General features: G+C 43.1%; 1 protein-coding gene across 1 annotated transcript in view; it reads left to right on the plus strand.

The window, feature by feature from the left end:
• LOC117898190 (irregular chiasm C-roughest protein) overlaps nt 1-21,983 on the plus strand; it is a 73,616-nt gene that overhangs the window by 42,935 nt on the left and 8,698 nt on the right. Inside the window, 6 exon segments of the mRNA XM_034807410.1 lie at nt 714-877; nt 2,394-2,552; nt 3,411-3,584; nt 3,974-4,087; nt 5,520-5,553; nt 7,032-7,272. Coding sequence (XP_034663301.1) covers nt 714-877; nt 2,394-2,552; nt 3,411-3,584; nt 3,974-4,087; nt 5,520-5,553; nt 7,032-7,272 — 886 coding nt within the window.

Below are 21,983 nucleotides of genomic sequence, written 5' to 3' on the forward strand. Positions count from 1 at the left end.
GGTTGCAAGTGCAACAACCACGCTACCAAGGTACCTCCCCATGCCATAAAGACGGAGAGAGAGTCCTTGTCACTTTGATTTACGTGATTCCTGTGTTGTTTTAGCCTTCCTTCTTGCCAAACTTTTTTGACTTTGGCGATTTGCATTTGAATGGCTTTCTAATTTATTGCTTTTAATTGCCGAAACCCCAAGGATACCCTTAAAGCTGTCTCTTAAAGTTCTCTTTCATCGAGTGACTATATCGAGGGGATGGCTTTTTCAGTTTCCCATGAGAAGAACCCACAAAGGGAGGCAAAAAAAAAAGAAAAGAGAAACATGGCAGAGGCCAAAGCATTTCGCAGCTCGAAAGGCATTTCTCATATTAAAAATGTATCAAATATTTTTGTGTAGCAGCTCTTTGGAGAGCCAGAGAGTCACGAGGCGGGCGGGCAGGCAGGCAGGCAAGCTGCATGCACCGAAAAATAACTCGTACGCATACGCAATTTTCAATATTGGCTGGCCTGGAGAAGAAGGATATGCAGCCGAGTTGGGACACACAGGCACACAGAATACAGCAAACAGGGAGGGGCCCGTGCATCTGCTTTCATTTTGTCCAGAGTGAAAGGCAGTAAGAAGTATGCATCACTCGGGAAAAGCAGCAATGACATGGCATCATCATCGCCCATATTAGAGAGCCACATAATCATAATCAATCTCTCTTTGTGCTTCCCCAGAATTTCGCATGGCTCCAAGTACGTGGAGCGAGGCAACGAGCCCCGTCTGGTCATCGACAATGTCACCTACGAGTATCAGGGCGAGTACGAGTGTCGTGCCACCAGCTACATCAACGGCCAGGAGCGAGTGGCCATATCCGATCCGGTCTCACTGCAAGTTGTGGGTAAGTCCATGTACCAGTATACATATCTCTGCAGCAAACCGCAGAGACCACAAAATATGACGATAACGGCAGGGCCTGAACTGGTTGAGGAATCAACGAATGGGATATACTCTGCAGGGGAAAGAGAGAGAAATCCTATGAAAGCTTCTGGGGAGAGGGAGACTACCTCTGCTGGCTGCAGTAATAAATCTCCATCTCAGTCTCTGCTGTTTTTCGTGCTGTCAATTTCTGGGCAGAGGCTGCTGCAGAGAAGGTGACAATCAGGCGGAAAAAGAAAGGGACTTCAGGGTACGATGTAGCTGGAGCGTCCTTTGGGCTACTCATTTGGGTCCTGGCGCCCAACGTGCAACACTCCGTGCAACTAATGCACACTTAAAACAACTAACAAAACTCCATTAAAAGCTGGAGCCGGAAAGCGCCTGCAAAACATTTTAAGCGCTTGCGTTGCCGCCTCGCAACGATACGCCAGTCCATGCCACAGAATTTCGCGGTGGCATGTTGCAACTGGGCAACAGACTAAACCAAAACGTAACACAAAATCAAAATGAACTTATGACCGCAGTGCCAGCGAAAAAATAGAACAGCGAAAAAAATAAACGCAGAAATTGCCACGGACACTGCCCGAAGCGGCGAAAGCGCACAGAAAAAATGTTTAAAAAAAATAGAGAAGCAAGAAATATTTAAATTTAGTGCTGAATACCACAGCACGTACATAATTTATGACCAACCAAGGACACGAGCAATTTAGCAGCGCCACCAAGGCGAAAAAAAGAGCACAAAAAAGCGGGAATAAATATATGTACATGTATATTATATATGAACCGAAAAAACGGGACACCACATTACATCTGGGATCTGGGAGAGTGTGTGAAGTAACTAACGAACTAACTAACTAAGTATATATGTATGTATGGGTGTATGCAGTTACAGCAGCAACAATCAAGGGAGAGTGTCGCCAAATAAAAAAAATACCAGGCGAGAAAGTAAAAAATTCCTCATTAAAAATGGCAAAGTTGTTGACCCTCTGGAGCACTATAGTGGCTTGTTTCCCCCCTGCATTTCCTGAAGAAGCTTTCCTGTTGCGAGCACCCTCCTTGAGGAAACAGGAGTTGGCAACACCTTTCTAACAATTTGATATAATTTATGGCAAATAAAGATTTACCCTCTGTTTAGGAGAAAAACTATGAATGGGGAGAGACGGCAACCTTTTAATAATTTTAAATAATTTATGGGGGCCAAGATATTTCCTCTAAGAACAAGAAGCATAAACGAGTGCCAAGAATACTTATTTCAATGATTTTTAAAGACTCCAAGAAAGACCAGGCAAAAGACCACACCCCTTGAAACAATTTTCTTTCAGCAATGCAGCTCGTTGAATTCGTTTGTGACGACCAACACTCAATTAAAAAGCCATCTCTTAAGGACTAAACGTTATTCCTTGCCATGCCCCAACCTAATACATTTATACCCCTAACTCCAACTCTTTTCTGTATCGTTTTTTTCTTTGTATTTGCAGGTGCCCCACAGGTTCTACGTCTGCATCCGTCGATGCACACCATTTCCGTGAAAAGAGGAGAGTCCGCCGTTCTGACAATGGTCGTCTGTGCGGATCCACGACCTCTGCGCGTCGCCTGGGAATGGGGCTCACTGCGTCTGGAGGCCGGTTCGGGAATAGGTGCGTATACATGTAGACCGAACCCAACCCAACCCATCCATCCCTTTGATGTGGCAGCCACCAGTTAATGTTCAGCGTTTAGTTTGCGCTTCATTGGGCGCCTAATGAAAATGCAATTAGGCCTTCAGTTTGCCTTAGTTGTGGCTATTCCGGATTCAATTAGCGGTAGCTCCTGCTGGAGGGCTCATTATGGCTGCCTCTGCAACCAATTTTTTGGCATTCAATTCGCGCTGGATAGTAGCCACAAATCAAGACAAATTACACGAGTCAGAGTCAGAGTTGGACAAGAAAGCTGCCAGTGTCATGTCTGCCTTGAGGGTATGGAATGGGAGTGAAGAAGCCATTGGCAGTGGTAGTGGCAGTGGCAGGCAACGTTAGACGGCATCCCGTAGCTGCAGACTTGCCACGCCTGTCAGCCACCGGGTAATCCAAGCTCAAACGGACAACAGACAACCCGGACAAGCCACACACACACGGGCGGATATTTCCAGCTCGTTTTTCCAGCTGAAACTCTTTTCTGCAGCTCTATTCCGTTTCTCCCCGTGCCATCTGCCCTTGAACTGCAACGAATCTGGTGGCTCTGGTGGCTCTGGCTAGCATTATTCTTCATTTTCAGCTGTCCGTGTCCATCCAGCGCCATCCTTTGTGCGTGTAATCCTGCGTGTTCGCTTGCCACCGACAAAAATCAAACGAAGCGCATTCCAATCCCCAGTCCAAAGCCATTGCACGGCTCTGCTCTGGCAATGCTAGTTAGCCCATCGAATCGAATGATTAATGTCGGAGCCCCTCCGACAAATTGTGTGTAATTTGAGTGCAATTATTTGGCCAATTCAACAAAATGTCTCTCTCCTGTTTCAGATCGCTTCCGGGCAGATGATATGCTGCAGGACTCTCGAGAGGATTGCTACCTGTCCACCCTGAACATTAATCACGCCGATGAGCACGACTCACGGCCCTACTATCTGGTGGTGGAGAACGAGCGGGGTACCGATCGCCATGCCATACATTTGATTGTGGAGGGTACGTTTGCAGGTGCATAGAATTTTCTTTGTTTTTCTTTACCCCCTACCGCCTGCCCCCTGCCCCACCGTTACCCCAAGCACCCCGCATCTCATGCACCGTCCCGCATTCGAGTTGCATTTCAATTACACTTGCAATATTCAATATTTACGCATCGACTGCACATGCAACTCATTAAATATTATATCATTTCACATCCACACATCCCCGGAACACCCCCTGCATAGTATCCCAAACGATTTTAATTAAAATCAATTGCACATACAATGCGAGTACTCGTATAAGCCACACACACTATTATGCCATATGAAAATGAATATTCCTCTTGATGCTTGCATAATCAACACATCAATTACAACCATATCCTTCTGCTGAATATCCTCCACCGCTGTGCCGGACAGAACCTTACGAGATGAGCTACCTAATGGGCGTGGCCGGTGGCTGCATGGCCGCCATCCTACTGCTTGTCTGTCTCTGCATATATGCAATCAAAAGCAAGAGGTGCTGCTTTAAGGGTAAGTCTTAGAAGAGTCACCATTCCTTTATCTATTCCTATATCAATGTACAATCGACTGGAACAGAAAATACCACATACATGGACACAGAACAATCATCAGACCAGAGTTGTGCTATTAATTACGAGGCGTCGCTGTCAAGGCCGCGACAATTAAAACTTCCTTCTTCATTACGTCGCTTTTTATCTTCCCACCACCCTCCTCTCTCTCTCTCTCCTGTACGCTGTCATACTAATTGCAAAAACACAAAAACTTGCAGCCAACACACACACACAGAGAGCAAACACACAAAGGCAGGAAACGCGAGAGGGAGGAAAAGCGAAAAAGCAGAAAAAATGGCTGCCTAGAAGAGGGATGCCACCCCCCCATTCCTCTTTCCCCTTTTTTCCCTTTGTGCAAGGGAAATACTCTTATTTCTACTTGAAACTCGAAACTCAAATAAATCTCATAAAATATTCATTAGCGTCCAACGCCTGCGGTCAGTCGCAGGACGAGTAGCAGACGCAGTCTGCGTTTCCTGTTTAAGCCTCCCGCAACCCTCACCCTATGTTCTGGTTAGCACATAAAAGGGTTAAGGTCTCCTCCTGGACAGCTTTTTGTTTGACGCCAAAGCATTTTCATCTAGCGCTTTTCTTTCCTTTCCCCATGCCGCGGCGCCTGTTTGTGTGGCAGGCCAGAGCTTTGCCTAATTAGAAATCAAAATTCAGACGAGAAAAAAAGAAAGCGAGAGAGAGCGCGGCAAAAACTTTTTTCGCCTCAACAATTGTAAAACAATTTACAAAAGAAGGCAAAGGATAAAACTGAAAATGGATAAACTTTTTGTTCGCCTTTGCTCAAGGGCATTCGAGGGAAAGTGCCACCACCCGTGGCCCTATCGCTAAGTCCTTTCCATGTATCCACATGATCTGTAAACACTTTTCACCAGCTAATCGCAATTTCTCCGTTGTCAATCAAGTTGTCAATTTGCCGAGTAGAGTGAGTGAGCGAGTGAGTGACTGACTGACTGCTGCAGCTGGCGTCAAGTTGTCAAATGCCGTTTGACAGATCTCTCAAGTGCGACCCGACACCCAACACAACTCGCTCTACACTCTAGAGTTACACCCCTTTCGAAATCCATCAAAATTTCTCAGGACTTTACACGTTTCACAATCAATAAGTCGATGGCTCATTTATCAATCGAAACAGGGAAGAGGATGTACACAAATACATATGTATATGTACATACATTGTACATACTCGTACATACATATATCTAGTTTCACAGCTAATTTGTACTATTTTAGAAACCTAACCCTTCTGCAAATACACGTTCCATTGTATTTGGGTCGAATAAATTTTTGCATATTGCCAGAACTCTAATATAACATTTTGCTCTTGTTTCATCCTGTTTTTCTGCACCCACATTCGACTTCTCACATGGCGGCGTGCACAGGTTCCACTGGCTATAAATCATCGGATAAAGACAGGTAAGTTGAAGCGTAATACGTACACACCCTGACACTGTGCCCCCCTGCCGCCCCTTCCCTAGCACTGGGAGCACACGTATTCTCATAGATAAATGACCATTTTGATATATATTTTTTTATGCAGCGTGTTCGCAGCAGCGGCAGCCAACAGGTGGCGCTGGCATGCCAATTTATGCGCCCCTACTGGCCGAAAATGGCACACACACCACACACAGACACCCTCCTACATACATATACATATGTATATCCAAAGAGAGGAACAATGAAAAATGCTTTTCACTGCATCTCCGTGCGTCTCCGTGTGTGCTGCATAAAATATTATACATTTTTCATATATTCAATATATGCGGGGTAGCGAAATGGAAGGAGCGGTAGGAAGGCCGCTTGCCTTTTGGCAAGCGAAAAAGCATTTGTGCTTGGACAGCATAGAAAGTTGAAATACTCTTACTAAAGTTGCCAAAAAGTAGTTTAATTTAGGATGGAAATTGTTTCAATAAGAATTGAGAGTCATATTTTTTCCGTTAGCTACTTGAATTTGGGGCTTTTTGTCTTTTAGTTTCCATCCTTTAGAAATCAAATATAGTGTGAGGATTTCCAGGAGATCTCTTTTAGTTTTTCTAGATTGCCGACTAGATTGCATTCCAACTTCTGCAAAATTCTCACATTCCTAATTTAGTCTACAGGGTATTTTGTTGTATTTTTCTTCATTTTGGTAGCGCAACAGAGCGAAAGGGGAGTAGAGGTAGAGCAAGCCTATCGCTCATAGTTGCCTGCCTTTCTCCGGTAACCCACCTCGCGCGCCCTCTCTGGACGTGTAATATGAGTTATGAGCGGTGGTTCGGGCCATCCACATCCAGCACACTGTGCTCCTCCGCTTGTTTTTCCATTTTAAAAATTACTATATTTTGTTTATGAAATATGGAATGCACACACTATCTGCACACACTGAAATTCTATAGCGTACAATACATATACAAAATTCTGGGGCACAACACGCCAATATGGTAAGGCGGAAATGGATTTAGAATTTCCTCTCCAACGGCCAAAGCAATATTCGATTTATATGCAACCAAAACATGACCGAAACTCATTTAGGCCAACATTTTCAGAGTTCTATCTTAGGCAAACATTTCCCTCAGAGGAAAGGCCTGCTGGGGTTCTCAGAGAAGAGGAAAAGTGGGAGCTTGTTTGGGGAATATCTAATTTCCTAAACCCCAAGTAAACAATTGCCTGGAGCGAGGCAACGCCGACAAAAACTAATAGATATTCAGATATGCGTGAGGGATACAATTTGCCAATCAGCGATAGAAGATACCCCCAGCCAGGCATCAGGCAATAGGCCATCCGCAAAACCCTCTATCAATCGGAGAGCAGACTCCACCCAACCACTTAACCACCACCCACACAATTGTCACTTGGGCAAACAATTTTGGCTAACGATTTCTTCTCCGTTTTCCGTTTTTCCGTTTTCCCCGCAGCGAGAAAGCTGATTTGAAATCACGCTCCGATAGCACGAGTGGCCCTCAAGGTGATTCGATTTACACGACGCCCGCCGGCTTCCATCATCACCAACAGCAGCAACAGCAACAGCAGCAGCAGCAACAACAACAACAACAGGCTGCGGCAGCGGCGGCAGTGGCAGCAGCAGCGGCCCTACATGCCGCCTCGCAGCATCCACAGCAACAGTATCCGGGACATGGATCGCCGGAGGCAATGAAGGTACGCATGGCTGCAATGATATTACAACCGCCCACTAGAGTCTAGCAGGCAATTGATAGCGAAACCAACGAACACCAAAACCAGAAACAATCACACGAACACGAACACCAAGACCAAGACCACGACCAAGAGCACCAACTTCCACACAACAGCCAACAAGAACTCGAACCGGAAGTGGATGACAGCCATGTTGGTCACAATATTAACAACAACAACAACAACCACAAGAGCTCCACAACGACCACAACGGGACTGACCAATAGCGATAATACGAATACTTTAGAGGCAGCCAAAAGTGGCAGCAGCACCAGCAGCAGCAAGAGCAACATTAAGAGCAGTAACAAAAGTAGCAGTAACAGCAACAGTAGCAACAATAGCAACAATAGCGAGGGTTCCTTAAACAGTAGCAAAAGTAGCAGCAGCAGCAGCAGCTGCAGTAAGAGTAGTGGAGATCTAGAGAACAATATGAATAGTGCACACAAGCCACCAAGTGCGGCGGCCAAGCTGCTCAATCTGAATGTGACCAACGAAGAGGAGGAAGAGGTGGAGGAAGAAATTCTCCAGCAGAAGCAGCAGCAGCAGGAGTCCATCCTCTCGCCAGAGGAAACCCAATTGCTGCTGCAAAGGCTGAGCATTAACAATCCGTTCTATCGCTTTCGCAAGCAGAGTAACTCCTTGAAGGAGCTGCGACGCGTGAAGAGGCGGACCCAGGGCAGGGGAACACGCTCACGGTCCCGGTCCGAGGCGGATCTGAGACAAAAGGTGCCTCAGAGCATGCCCCAGAAACCACACCAACACAATGAAGCCAAAGTTGTAGTTGTATTAGACAGTAAGCAGCAGCAGGAAGTAGCCATAAGCCAGAATAGATATAGTTCGAGTAACGCTAGCCTTAAGACTAGATCCGTGAGCAGCTTAACAGCCTCCCAGGGAGCCAACGAGAGCTCCACGGTGATCACGAATCCCTTTTCCATCTTCCACGATGATGAAATTCTCACTCTGAGTGTAAACGCTCGACTGAGGAGTGCAGCGAGTGCCAGGAGTGCGCGACCCCAGCGCACAGGACGTGGCCTGAGGCGTCTGTTCGAGTCGCCGAGGCCGAATGCCAACCCACCAGATCATCATTATCTACACGGAGTGCCTGTGCGTCGCTTCGAGCGTCAAGACTTCGATCAAGATCATGAGCGACGAACCACCACGGGCAAGGCCAAGCGATCCAAGGCGATCTTCAAGCAGCTATCCTTGAGGAAACTCCATCACAGATCCGAGGACCCACCCTCGCTGCCGAAACTGAAGCTCAGCTATCCCAATCGCACTCACAGCATCCAGAGCATGCGAGCCGCCGGAAGTGGAGGCTACGACATCCAGCACACAGCCTACCATCCGCGACTGCAGACCCAGACGCCAGTCAACAACACCAGCAGCACCGCTGCCAAGGCCAACTACTTTGAGCGGCTGCAGGCCAAGACGCGGCAGGGCATCCAAAAGATACGCGACAAGTGCCGCAACTTCAAGACCAGCAGTGGCTCCGATGCAGGCTCTGGCAGCGAGTTTAGTGGCTTCCACACCCTGGCAAAAGATGAGAGCTTCCGATTCATCAGCGACCGCACACACATCTCCAACTACGAGTCGCGCTGCAAGCAGGCCACCATCTATAAGAGCTACAAGTCGGAGATCGACCTGAGCAAGAACCTCCACTACTTGGACGCCTACCTGGAGGAGAACTTTGACCAGCACCTGAGCACGACGAAGCAGTCGGCCCACTCGGTGGGTCGGGTGAGCGGCGCCCAGCGAAGGGCTTTGGCCACGCAGCCTCATCATGCCCATCCCCATCCCCATCCACAGCCGGAGACACCGCGAAGACGCCACAAGCGCAGCCAATCGCAAGCGAATAATGGAGGACTTCCTGCCAACTACGAGAATCTGGGCACGCTGCCCATTGCCTCAAAGGCCACGCGGCGCACGGCGGCCCCCAACTCCGACTCGATGAGCAGCTCGGACTATGCCTCCGTGTTCAGTGGCCCAACAACGGCAAAGCGCGAGAGAGAGCTGCCGCCACTCCCGCCACAGTTGGAGCCACTGCCGCAGGCTGTGGAGGTATCGCGTGAATCCAAGGAATTCAAATTGCGCTACGAGCACCCGGACAAAATGTGCGAATACTACTTTGACAACCTAACGAGTTACGCGCTGGCTCTCGAGGAGAGCGAGGACCTGCTGCTGGCGGAAAGCGCCAAATCAGCGAGATTCTTCTACGGCGACGACGACGACGACGATGAGGACGACGACGATGACGACCAGGATGAGGATGCTGTGCGAGTTGCAGCTGCTGGGATGGCGGCAGCTGCAGCTTGCGGAGAGCCTGATTATACGGCCCGGGACATACGCATTCGCGTCAGCGTCAACGAATGCGAAGACGCTGATTGGCAGCAGCCGACAACGTATAATGAGAATCTGGCCGAGAGCACATTCTACCAATCTCTCAATCAGCATTTGCAGCGACAGCAACAGCAGCAGCACCAGCAGGCCAGCAGGGTCGAAGATGAGGAGGATGAACATCCGCAGAATGAGAACCACGAGGCAGACCATCTCCTTCTGGTCGGAGCTGCTGGAGCCGGTGGTGAGAGCTACCTGGACCACTTCCAGCGGCAGCGTGGTCGCAACGAATTCGAACGTGCTCTGTCCTCATCGCAGCACTATCCGCGCGCAGACTACTATGGATTTGGGCGAGGTGCAGATGTCGGGACGGATGAGGCCGTGTATGCCACGAAACAGCGACGGGCGGACTTGATGGAGGCCCACTATTCCCGCAGCTATCAGGGGGAAGTACGCGGAGGAGGCCCTGGAAGGAGCAGTAAGCCGGCGGCTACCCGCTATGGACTGGAGATGGAACGACGACAACCACCAATGGCAGGGGCGTTAGCAGGAGGAGGAGCAACAGGAGGTGCCACCGCAATGCCAGCTACAACCGGCAGTGTCATCAATTTGGCTCTGCCGCAGGGACAAGGGATGGCCCTGGGATTGGGATTGGGAGGGGATGCTCTGTATGCCACCAGCAGCAAGCAGCAGATAACGATGACGCCAACCGCAGCATCAGCAGCAGTTGCACTTTCCGGAGCAGCAGTGTCATCTGCCATGCCGCAGTTTCATCCGACAGCAACAGCAGCAGCAGCACCACCACCACCCACAGCAGCTGCAGCATTAGGAGGGGCAGCAGGAGGAACAGCCGGAACCGGAAACGCAAACAATCGCTACATGCTGGAGAATTTGCGCAAATACTATGCGAATCAGCAGCAGCATCCACCCGCGCACTCCGTGAACTCGTCGTCACTTTCCAATTCCTCCTCATCAAACTCGTCAATGTCGCAGCAGCAGCAGCAGCAGCTGAAGCTGAATCTGAATCTCCCCAAGCAGCAGCAACATTTGGTGCCCCGCCGCAACTCCAGCACCTCGAATGCCTCCTCCACAGCCGAAAACTTTGACACCTTCATAACGTTGCGCAACGCCACGGCAAATACGTCCACGGATTATCTATCCAAACAGCAGATGCAGCGTCGCGCCCAGCAGCAGTCAGTGCCGCTTACCTCCGCTCTGAACTATTACGGACACGGTCCGCCCACGCCGACGCCCTCACTGACTCCGGCAGTGGCATACAATGGCAAATTAACGGCAACCGCAATGTTGTCACAAGTAAATTTAAGCACGGGTACGGCAGCAACATCTGCCTCGCTCTTGCCACATCAGCAGCATGCAAGGGCCACGGCAAAGCCAGTGACTGCATCAGGAGTCGTACCCGGACCCGGTGCCGGTGCCGGAGGCGAGAGCTTCATACTGGAATATGAATGTTAGCGCTCAATTAAATTGCTATCGATCGCAGGGACAGAGGATGAGATGTCTATGTGTATGTGGACTCAGATACGGATGAGGATGAGGATTCTGATTCAGATTCAGATGGAGGACCCATCGAATTGCAATTTTTATGTTCTCGTTTGCTATTTGTGTGCCCTGCCAAAAATTACAATTACAAATTGGCCAAGTTGCCACATCGCTGATTAGGAGTCGTGTGTACAGATGGATACTGAAGCATCCTACAGATTGTAAGTGTGTAATATATGCAACAGAACGAAGAAGAGGCGGTGAAGGAGCGAGCTTCGAAGGATATCGAGCAGCCAATTATTCTTATCATATCAGAGAACAGACAAAACAAAAGGAAATCGTTTGAATGTTGCTTGTAACCACTCGAATATGTTTAGAGATAAATTAACGTAAACTACTGACAATAATGCAACCATTCAATTATAAAGATTTTGATCTTGCAAATCGAATATAGCATAAAGCATAGCGAATAATCGTAGCCTAAATGTATTAGTCACAATCTTTAGCGGCAACAACGGATACAACTGAAGTCTAATCGAGATCGCAGCATAAATCAAATTTATAGTTAAATCAATTACAACACATACTCCTATACCATATGTATGTATGTATACGTGTATGTCTGATTGTATATCCGTAAGAAACACTAGACAAGAATCCCCTTGATGTATACTAAATGTACGAGTATCCTATAAAGATAACGAATTTTTCGGAATATACCTACTTCATTTTTCATGTATCAAATCAACAAAAGAAAAAAAAAGTTACTACAACTACAACTATCGAACAAAAGAATCTAGTATATCTACATATTGATTGTAAAGAAGAAAACCCCCGAGCACTTAGAGCTTCCAGTTGATGAAACCCTAAAGAGAATTCACATGGCTGCTGTTTGAGAATCTATAATTATATATGTTAAAGCTATTGATTTGACGAGAGAGACAGGGACAGAGGAAGAGGGAGAAGGAGAAGGAGAAGCAGAAAGGGAGAAGTTTTGAAGTATACGTTATGTAAATACAACTGCAACTAAAGAGATGTACGAGCGAGATCCCTTCAACGATCGACTTTAATGAGCAGACAGTGCGTATGTGCAATATTTCCCATTACACACTCACACACCGACACATACATCTGTACGTTCGCTTGTGCTGGCAGCCACATAAATATTTGTACAGGCGGCCAACAAAAAGAGGACTCTTTCAGAGGCTAACAAACAGACCGAATACTTTGGGGAGGACACATATGAAAATTGAAGGAAAAAAGCACTGAAAAACCAATGGCGTGGCAGCGCGGCGGATCGGCGGCTCGGCGTATGTGAAATGTATTTCATTTCCATGCCACAACGCCCCGTCTGGGGGCCGGCCATGCAATTATCTGTGTGCGCGCAATTTATCTCATTTGCGGTTGAGTTATTTCCGACTGCAGCAAATAATACTACTCCTCTGCCACGTACCACTGCCCCTGCCTGCCAACCCCCCCACCGTCCAGAGAGAAGCAGACTTATTTTTTTGTGCCACAACTCCCCATCTCTTTGGCCCATTCCATATGCCGCAACACACTTTTCCGCTTAATTTACTGTCAGGCGGCAGATGCCTTGCCCCGGCTCTGGGCCTGTGTAACTCCGTTCAGGTCCGTGCAACTCCGTTGTCAGTTGACAACAGCAATTGCTGCATAATGCATGCCCCGGACTCTGTGTAAGTTCTCCTGTCAACGTTGCTGTCCTGCTGCCACAAAGAGATGGAGGCAACGAGAACATGTTTGTGTGTGCCTGGATGTGTGGAGAAGGCTTAATGCCTGTTTGCCTCCTGCAACAATAATAATTCATTGGCTGCTTTATGGCTGGCCATCAACTTATCGGCAGAAAGTGGCCGCTCCACCTCCTAGCTGCATCTGTTGCAAATAAATTAATAAAAGTTACATTTAAATAGCATACAAGCAGAGACTTCATCATTAACTGGCGATCGTTGAGGGGAACAACAGAAACAGCAAGGTTATACCCCCACCAGATTCTATAAAAAAGAAGAAAGTTTACATTTTCGGTTGGACAGAAGACAATGGACAGATACGACAGACACAACTGATACATAACCCATAACTTTTCACACAGAAACACTGCTACACAAAGGCACACGATTTGAAATGAATCTGTGTCGAGGACAAGAACTGCCGCCAAGCGTGCATTTTGTACAACTTGAATTTTTTCACTTTTCTATATACCTATATTATATATCATACATATATACATATACTGATATTGCCTAAGCCCTATGTTCGTGTGTGTTTGCGTTTGTTTAAGAAGCAACAACCAAAAAAAAAAAGACAAACATAAAACGAAGTGACACACAAAGTGAGCGAGCAGCCTTGAGCTCAAAGTTTATTTAAGTTTACCAATGATATATACATATATCTATATATCTATATACATATATATGTACATATGTACATATATATGTGTGCCTATGGTTATATATGGCATATGTACTTATAGGTGTGATCTTGGAACGCATTCATTATGTTTTACGTTAACATGCTAATGCTCTCATTTAGTTTACATTATATTATGTATATGTATGTATAACTTATGTTAATGATGTTACTACTACTACAACAACTATTACTATAACTACCGACATTTATTCGATTAGTTTTCCTTTTCGATATGAGATTGAGATTGATTCCCCGAAGGTGCAACAACTACCAAGTATATTGTAATACTATCTATGAAAAAAACAAAAAAAAAAACGTAAAAAAAAAAGAAAAACCAAATATCAAAAGTACTCCATACTCTACTCTACACCATGCGGAATGTTTTACCTTGCCAGACCCCCAAAAAAATATCCCCCTGTCAATGAACCATGTAAAGCATATTGAATCAAAGCAAATAATCCAGTAATCCTGTACTCCAGTAATATTCCAGTAATCCAGTAATGCTGTATAATCCAGTAAAGCAACTGTCTGTGCTCGATGCATTTTGTGCAACTCAAAACAATTCCAATTACGTATCTGTTTACGTTTACGTTTCTGTTTCACTGTTCTGTTGGCTCTCATTTCTATTACCATTTCCGTTTCCGTTTGGCATTTAAGTTAGCATTTGTGTGTGGGTGTGATACGAGCGTGTATCCCCTGCAGAAATACACCTCACACTTTTTAACTGCCTGCTTTTGGGCGCTCGCGCGCGTGTCATAATATTTGTTATACCTTTCATTTCCTAAAAACATGCATCGCCTGCCCTGCCCAACCCCGCCCTGCCTGTGTTTGTGCCTGTTTTTGTTTGATTAATAACCTGCAACATGTTTTTGCCTTATCTTTTCATGCCTTTATGTGTGTGTTTGTGAGTGGCGTGTGTTTGTTTTTCCTGAGTTTTCCCTATCTGTTGTCTTTATCTGGAACGCTGCCAAATGCTGAGAATGTGACCGCAACGAATGTCCCTGATTTTTGTGTGTGTACCATTACCCCCCACATCTCCCACACGTGATATCTGCTGTTTTTGAAATGTATTATTTTCCCCCTTTACACACCTTTACGAGTCTTGTGATTATTTTTATTGCTCTCAGTACAAACAACAGAATTTACTACTTTCCTCCATATAGCATACTACACTTTATATGGACATGTATGCTCGTACGTATATGTACTTGTGAAGGTTATATTTTGTGTTCTTCTGCTCGTGTAGCATGTGTTTGTGTTTGTGTTTGTGTGTGTGCATCGAAAGTTTTCTTTGCGTTTTAATTAACCACAAAAGACAGACAGATTCCAAGAGGGCACCGAGTAAATAGTATTATCTTTTGCATACTTTTGCATTTGTTTGCCTGCTCGGAAAAACAAAACTCATAAATAAAATGGCCCCAGACACGCACCACAAACTGTCAGTGCATAAATCAGAAAACAACTTGCAACTTCTGGCCGACAAATGGCCCTGAGATGCTTGCCACTTCACTCGCCCGACTTTTGACGCCCGACAGCCGACTCCCGACTCCCAACTAGACAAAAGTTTTCGGCCCATCCGTCGTTGTCGACATCGTCGTCCTCGTCCTCTGCGGCTTGAACATTTTGGAACATTTTCATGCAATTTGTTAAACGCAGCATAATTTCCCGGAATCAACAAAAACGTTTTCATTGCATCATTTAACAATTTGGCGCGCTTTGCACAAACAAAAGAGGAAAATGCGAGCTGCATGCGAGCTAAACTTTGCCCAACAACTTTTCAGCTGCCAAGACTTTTTAGCCCAAGATGTGGATAACAAAAATCCCTTCTCCAGCTCTGCACAAGTTCTGCTAATCGCATAATCCAATTAGCTGTTGCCACAACACTTTGATACATTGTTTGGCCAACATTCGGGCCATCCGACAGTCGGGCCTAAAGGGCCGTTGGACAAGTTTCGTTATGCAAAAAGTTTCTCTCAAAATAATGATTGAGTAAGTGGCCCGGAAACGAGTTGCCCAAATCCAAATCCAAATCCAAATCCGCATCTAAGTTGGAACGTATTTCAAGCCATGAGACTTTCTTATGGCCTAGCACCCCAAAAACACCCACCACACAGACACACCATTAGGCACAAATAGAGATACAAGAAACCCCCACCAAGCACTTGGCATGTCCACTCAACACGATTGCAATGCACCTTTTTTGCACTCACATTGGCAAGGGTTGATTTACTTGAAGATTCAAATGAATCTACTGCAAAATAAAGAGTACTTAGTCTGGCCATTTGAAGCTACTCCATTAGCAAGATCGATAGATATTCGTAATCATTGTTAACTCATTTCCGAAAAGAAAACTTTCCACTTCATTCTTAGGAGAGATTGATCCATTAAAATACCATCTACATTAAATTATTATTTAAATCTACTCAATAATGTGGAGGAAAATCACTTTCAACAATCACAGATTGTTATACACACTCAATGATAACAGAAATCACATTGAGCGGAAAACCGTCCATTCTTTCAGTAAAAATAATAATTTACCAAAAAACTTTCCACATTCGAGGCATACAAAACAAAAATACAAAAAAAAAACATACAAAATTTCCTCATTCCAATTTCACGCTCTGACAGTTGAAAGGAGTTTTCTTTTGCGACCATTATGGCAGTTAATTACAAGCAATTAAGGACTCGTCTGAGCAGAGCTCAATAGCTCGAATATTTCCCATTTGTCGAGTGCAAACAAATCAAAAGGTAGTGCAAATGCAAATAATAGCAATACATATAATCACACCACCGCGTCCTTCGACCGCGTACCTCCGGTATGTGCCTCCCGACGCCACCACCGACACCATCGGCCATAGCCAGACAACAGCAATCATCATAATTTGCAATTATTATAATTTCATTCCACTGTCAGTCATTAAATTGGTTTGCATTCATATCGTATTTATTGTGCAAGCGGAAAAATTCTACTTAAATTGTGGACGAACAAAAATTAATTAAAGCCACCAGAATACTACACAAAAAAGGCTCCATTTATTTAATTAACAAAATTAATAATTATAAGAGCCGTGCAGAAAAAATATGGGAAAGCGAGAACCAAATGCGCTTTATGCATATTAAAAAGTTTGAATCTTTTTCACGGCACGTTATTTGGTTCCGATTCGCTCCGATTTTTTTGTTTTTATGTCACGTCCGATATTTGTTTGCGGGCGGGGCCAAAGAGCAGCAATTTGTTTAAGGATAATTAATTCCGTTTTTGATTTTTTCGTAGCACCCCCAATACATTCATCATCTGCATTGTGATTGACTGTGCTTGATTATTTGTTTTGATTTAAATGTTGTATGTTAAATGTAATCTGTATTATCCATTCAGTCAACCAAATTGGTAATTTCTCAACCTTAATAATACTCCCCCGAATTTAGTTGAAGTTAAAAATATACGAAACGGAGCGTTTGCAGACGCCGATTAAAATTACAATTCGGAAGTCGGGCAGCAATCCACTGATTGAGGATACGGCCACTGACATTAATTCTGAGAGCATTTGATTTTGTTCCGAGTCTCAAGTAAAAGCAATGTATAAATGTATGCACTATGGATTAATCTATGATTTTATGTGTACAATAAATTTATTAATATTATTCTTAATATTTATTTTAGCAAAAAAAAACACTGCAAAAGTCTTTAATTTAAATAAAGCGAATTTTATATATGATTTTGTAATCCAATTTTATTCTTTTATTTATTTGTTCCACTAACAAAAGCGGCATTGATATGTTTAACTCACTTTTTTCCCAATTTTTGTCTCTTGCACAGAGTTTTTGTAAGTTTTAAATCGATTTTGCTTTCTTTTTTGCGATGTTCTACTGGACAAATGTTGATCTATATTCCCGTACAGGTCTTTTGATTAGTAAGTGTTGAAAATGCCTGTCGTATGCTCCATAAATTGGACCAACAAATGCAAGTAATTATAGGAAATTATTACTTTTACCATTTCATTTTCCCCTACACTTTTTAGCGTTTATACAAGAACTTGTACTACATAAATTCTGAATTTATTTCAGTCGAATTTACAGATGCTAAGCCTTTAGACAATATAGCCTCTATTTAATCCGTCTGCTACTTAACAATTGAAAGTATATATACCAGAGAAGAAGAGTCCCTCCATTTCGTTAATTTCTTATATTGTAGATTTACAACCAGATCAGAACAGGTATCTTTAATTTTTAATAGTTTTTAAGAAACATATTGATTTTGTCCAATAATTTATATCATATTCAATATGATATATCCTTGATCTGTATTACACTAGCAGATCCTTCATTGATAGTCTTCTAGATATTAGAAAAGAGTTAGCTTAAAAAATCTTTCAGTTCCACCTGCATTATTCTCCACTCACACACACATACACAAGAGTAACAACACCTACATGTATATGTCTGTGTTTATTTGATATATATATACCCACATTATACTCCCACATTTCGATCTAGCATTCTCTATCTCTCTCTCTGTCGCTCGTGTCTGTGGCATTTGGTCTATTTTGTTTGTATTTTTTTATAGAAAAATCTTCATGGAATTGTTTAAGCAAGAAAACAGTAAACCAAATTTAATAAAAAACCGAACTACCCAAACCCCTCCCCGCAAAACAAATATGTTATATAAATATTTACATATATGATAATTATGAATAATGCAGAGCAAGTAATTTGTAGAAAAAAAGAAAAGAAAGAAAAACCACAACAGCAAAACAAAAAAAAATAAGTGAAACTAAGGAGAATGGGAATAAGTAACATATTATGAATGAAACAAATTTATAACGAATAAAAAACACAAAAACAATTCAATTTCGAATGCGTGTGTCTGCATTAATATTTATTCATTCTCGCATTCACATTCATTCGGTTCTGTGTGTGCCTGTATGACTTTTTGATGCCCTTGCAGAGAGAGGGTATTTATTATTTCATTAGCAGTTGCTCGGTCTGTCTGTTTCTAAGCAAAACTAGCCCCATAAAATAGATGGAAAACATTAAACATTCAAGTAATTCCAAAGATAATTCCAAATATATACATTCATACAATTCATATATACATATGAATATATGACCGAGTGATAGTTTTTTGAAGATGCATATGCATTTATGTACGCTCTCTGATAACAATGGATCTGCTGCAAGGGTATCCAACGCTTCGATCTTCATAACTTCAATATCCTCCGTGTTGCAATTTTTTGCAGTTGCCGTTGCAGTTGCCATTGAGTTTCCCATTAATATTGCATTGGGCATTATTATTAATATTGATTTTGTTCTTTGGATTCCCCTTGTCTGTATCTGTGTGTGTGTCTGTACTCGCACTCGCATCTCTGTGTGCGTGCCTGCGTATCTATATGCGTATGCTCTGGCTTGTGCAAACGTTTGGATAAATTTCTCTTTGTATGTATGGATGGATATGAAACAATAAAACATTTTTTTTTCTCCTTTTCCAGTTATGTTTATTTTTGTGAATTGTGATTTATTCATGAGCGCACTGCGCTCTCTGCACTTACATCTCTTCACGCCCCCGTTTTTTGGCATTGGTTTTGATATGAATTTATTTCAAGGGTTTCCCCGTCCCAGCCGTCCCTCACTGTTAGTTGATTGAAAATAATATTTTGTATACTTACACGCTCAAGTTTTTGGTGACTGTAGATACAAAGCGAACTTGCAGCCCATCAAATGACTCACCTACTCACGAAAACACCCACGAACACTCACATAGATACACATATACTCTGACTATTTTTGGCATATGCTTCAACTTGAATTTGATTATGAATTTGAACATGAAAACTCTTGCTGTGATGACTGTGATTTGTGTTTTATAAACAAATACCTAGAACTAATAACCGAAACACGTATGAAAATCTTTTAAGCATTAACCAACACTGGAAAGAAGCAAAGGAGAAAGCTAGTACATATAAAAGATAGAGAAATAAAAAGAATCAAGCAGTGGAAAAAGCAGAAGAAGATCAGAGTCTAGAGATTCCCCCCGATTCGGAGTGATTTAATTATTGATTTTCAGTGTAATATTTTTATGATTTTTCTTTTGCATTACGTGGACTTGGTGAGCAAATATCCACCCCAGAACCCATAGCCAACCAGCCACCCAGCCCGCCCAGCCCTCGTCTTGTTCCAACCTCTCTCTTACTGTCTCTCTCTCTGTCTCTCTTGTCTCTCTCTCTCTCTATACATCTATATATATATACTTATATATACGCATACATGTAAATTGTTTAATTGATATGAATTGATTGATTGATGATCTTGACCTTGAATATATATATATATATAAAAACCACCTAAATATATATATACCAGATATACTAATGAATATGAATATTTATGTAAAGGATTACATTTTTTCTTTCTCTTTTTGATGAACTTTCGATGATGTAATAATAAGCGAATGAACTGAATTGAATTTTACTTTGATATCAATATATATCCAAGCATACACCCACAAATACACACACAAAAATCCCACACGAATATATATATAATATATATACTATATACGTATATATAATGCCGGAAGTTGGTGACATTCGTTCCTCGTTCGTTCGTTCGCTCGCTCGCTCGCTCGTTCGCTCGCTGATTGATGATTGATGATCGTGATTTGCCAATTAAAAATACTAACTATATATTGTATATGCCATATACTCGTATACCTACCCCACCAAATCCCCCAAGAACACACACTCATACAATGTCCAACAGTTTTCGATGAGCTGAATCATGATTTGTTATGTGGTGCAAGCGGAATACGAACGTTTCTTTCATTGGAATTGTATACTTTTGTTGCATTTTCATTTTTAATATACATATCTATACACATCTCACACACACGCACACACACACACACACACTAACACCGATCCGTATACAAATATCTCTATATATATATTTGATTAAATAATGAATTATATTAAAGATCTAGCCCATAGTGTACGCATCATCCAGTGCATATTGTAATTTTAAACTGAATGTCTTTCTTGTGATCAACCGAAGAGATGTCTCCCGCCCGAAACAACACTATAGACACCATTCCTGCCCCAAGAAGTAGGCAATAAAACCCACTCACATAGACACAGCCACATAAACCCACAAACATTTTACTCGCATTCATATTCTGACACACCCATATATCCCTACATATGTGCGCACCCCGTTCCCGACTCTCTCTCTCTCTCCTTTCTGTCTAATACATCTAAGCCAAAGCACGTTCATACTTATTGCTCTTTTTATTGGATTCCACACTGCGTATACTTGATATTTGAAATGCTGCACTACTGCAAACCCTCTATCTCTCTCTCTATCTCTGTTGCACTCCTCTGTTCATCACACTTTATCTCTCTCTCTCTGATGTGGCACAGATGCCACTGGAAAAACTCATTATAAATGAATTAAGGCAGCAATTAATAATTTCACGTTCAATTTAAGTTGGTAAATGAATTAATGTTGTCCCAACCCCATCAAAAAAAGCCATCAGCGCCATCACAACCACCAGAGATAACACCAAAAAAAACATAACCGAATGCCTAACCCCCATAACCCACTGACACCCCCATACTTTCCAATCTCCCAACGCCACGCCTCTACTATAACCACCTCATCTTCTCCTTTTTTTTTCGTACACTTTTCGCAACGCTTTTGTTAAAGTAGCCTCTAAGCCAAGCTTGTGCCACTGCCTGCACCGCACCAACATATTGCAACAGTCTGCCCCCAAAAGTAATTTCCATATGGATCTCTTTTTTCCTCCTTTGTGTGTGTGTGTTGTTTGGAAACTAGTTGCAGAGCAAAACTTTTTTTAATGTACATAGTACCTACTCTACTCTCCGTTTTTGTTTGTTGGTTTTCAGTTAATTGCAATTTGAAATATATTTTAGCTAACGTAAAAATTGAATTAAGCATTTCACCTGCAGCCACAGAATTATAATTTATATTATTCTCTGTCTTTCTCTCTCATTGTCTGTCTATCTCTCTCTGTCTGGTTGTTGTATTTTATTAGTTTGAAACCATTTTTGGAATTGGAAAAAGTTCATTTCGCTTTAGTTTGGATCACTTTTTTCCTCACTCAAGTGCACTAATTATAAGTTTTCTAGTTGAATTATAATTTTCATCCGACCACTCTTTCTATCTCTCCTCTCTCTCTCTCTCTCTCTGTGTCTGCACCACTCTTGCACAAAAAAGAAATAGAAATAGTAAACAAAAAAACTGAAAGCCCGTTGCACACAGCACAACTTTGATTGAAATTTTGTATGGAAAATGTATAGAGTTTAGTCGTTCATACATATGTATATATTATATGCATAAGAGACCTCCTAGTTTAAGCGCCTTGTGAGCTTTTATCAGCACAAATCAATAACTCTTTCAGT

Source organism: Drosophila subobscura, chromosome O, assembly GCF_008121235.1.
Source record: "Drosophila subobscura isolate 14011-0131.10 chromosome O, UCBerk_Dsub_1.0, whole genome shotgun sequence".
Lineage (NCBI taxonomy): Eukaryota > Metazoa > Arthropoda > Insecta > Diptera > Drosophilidae > Drosophila > Drosophila subobscura.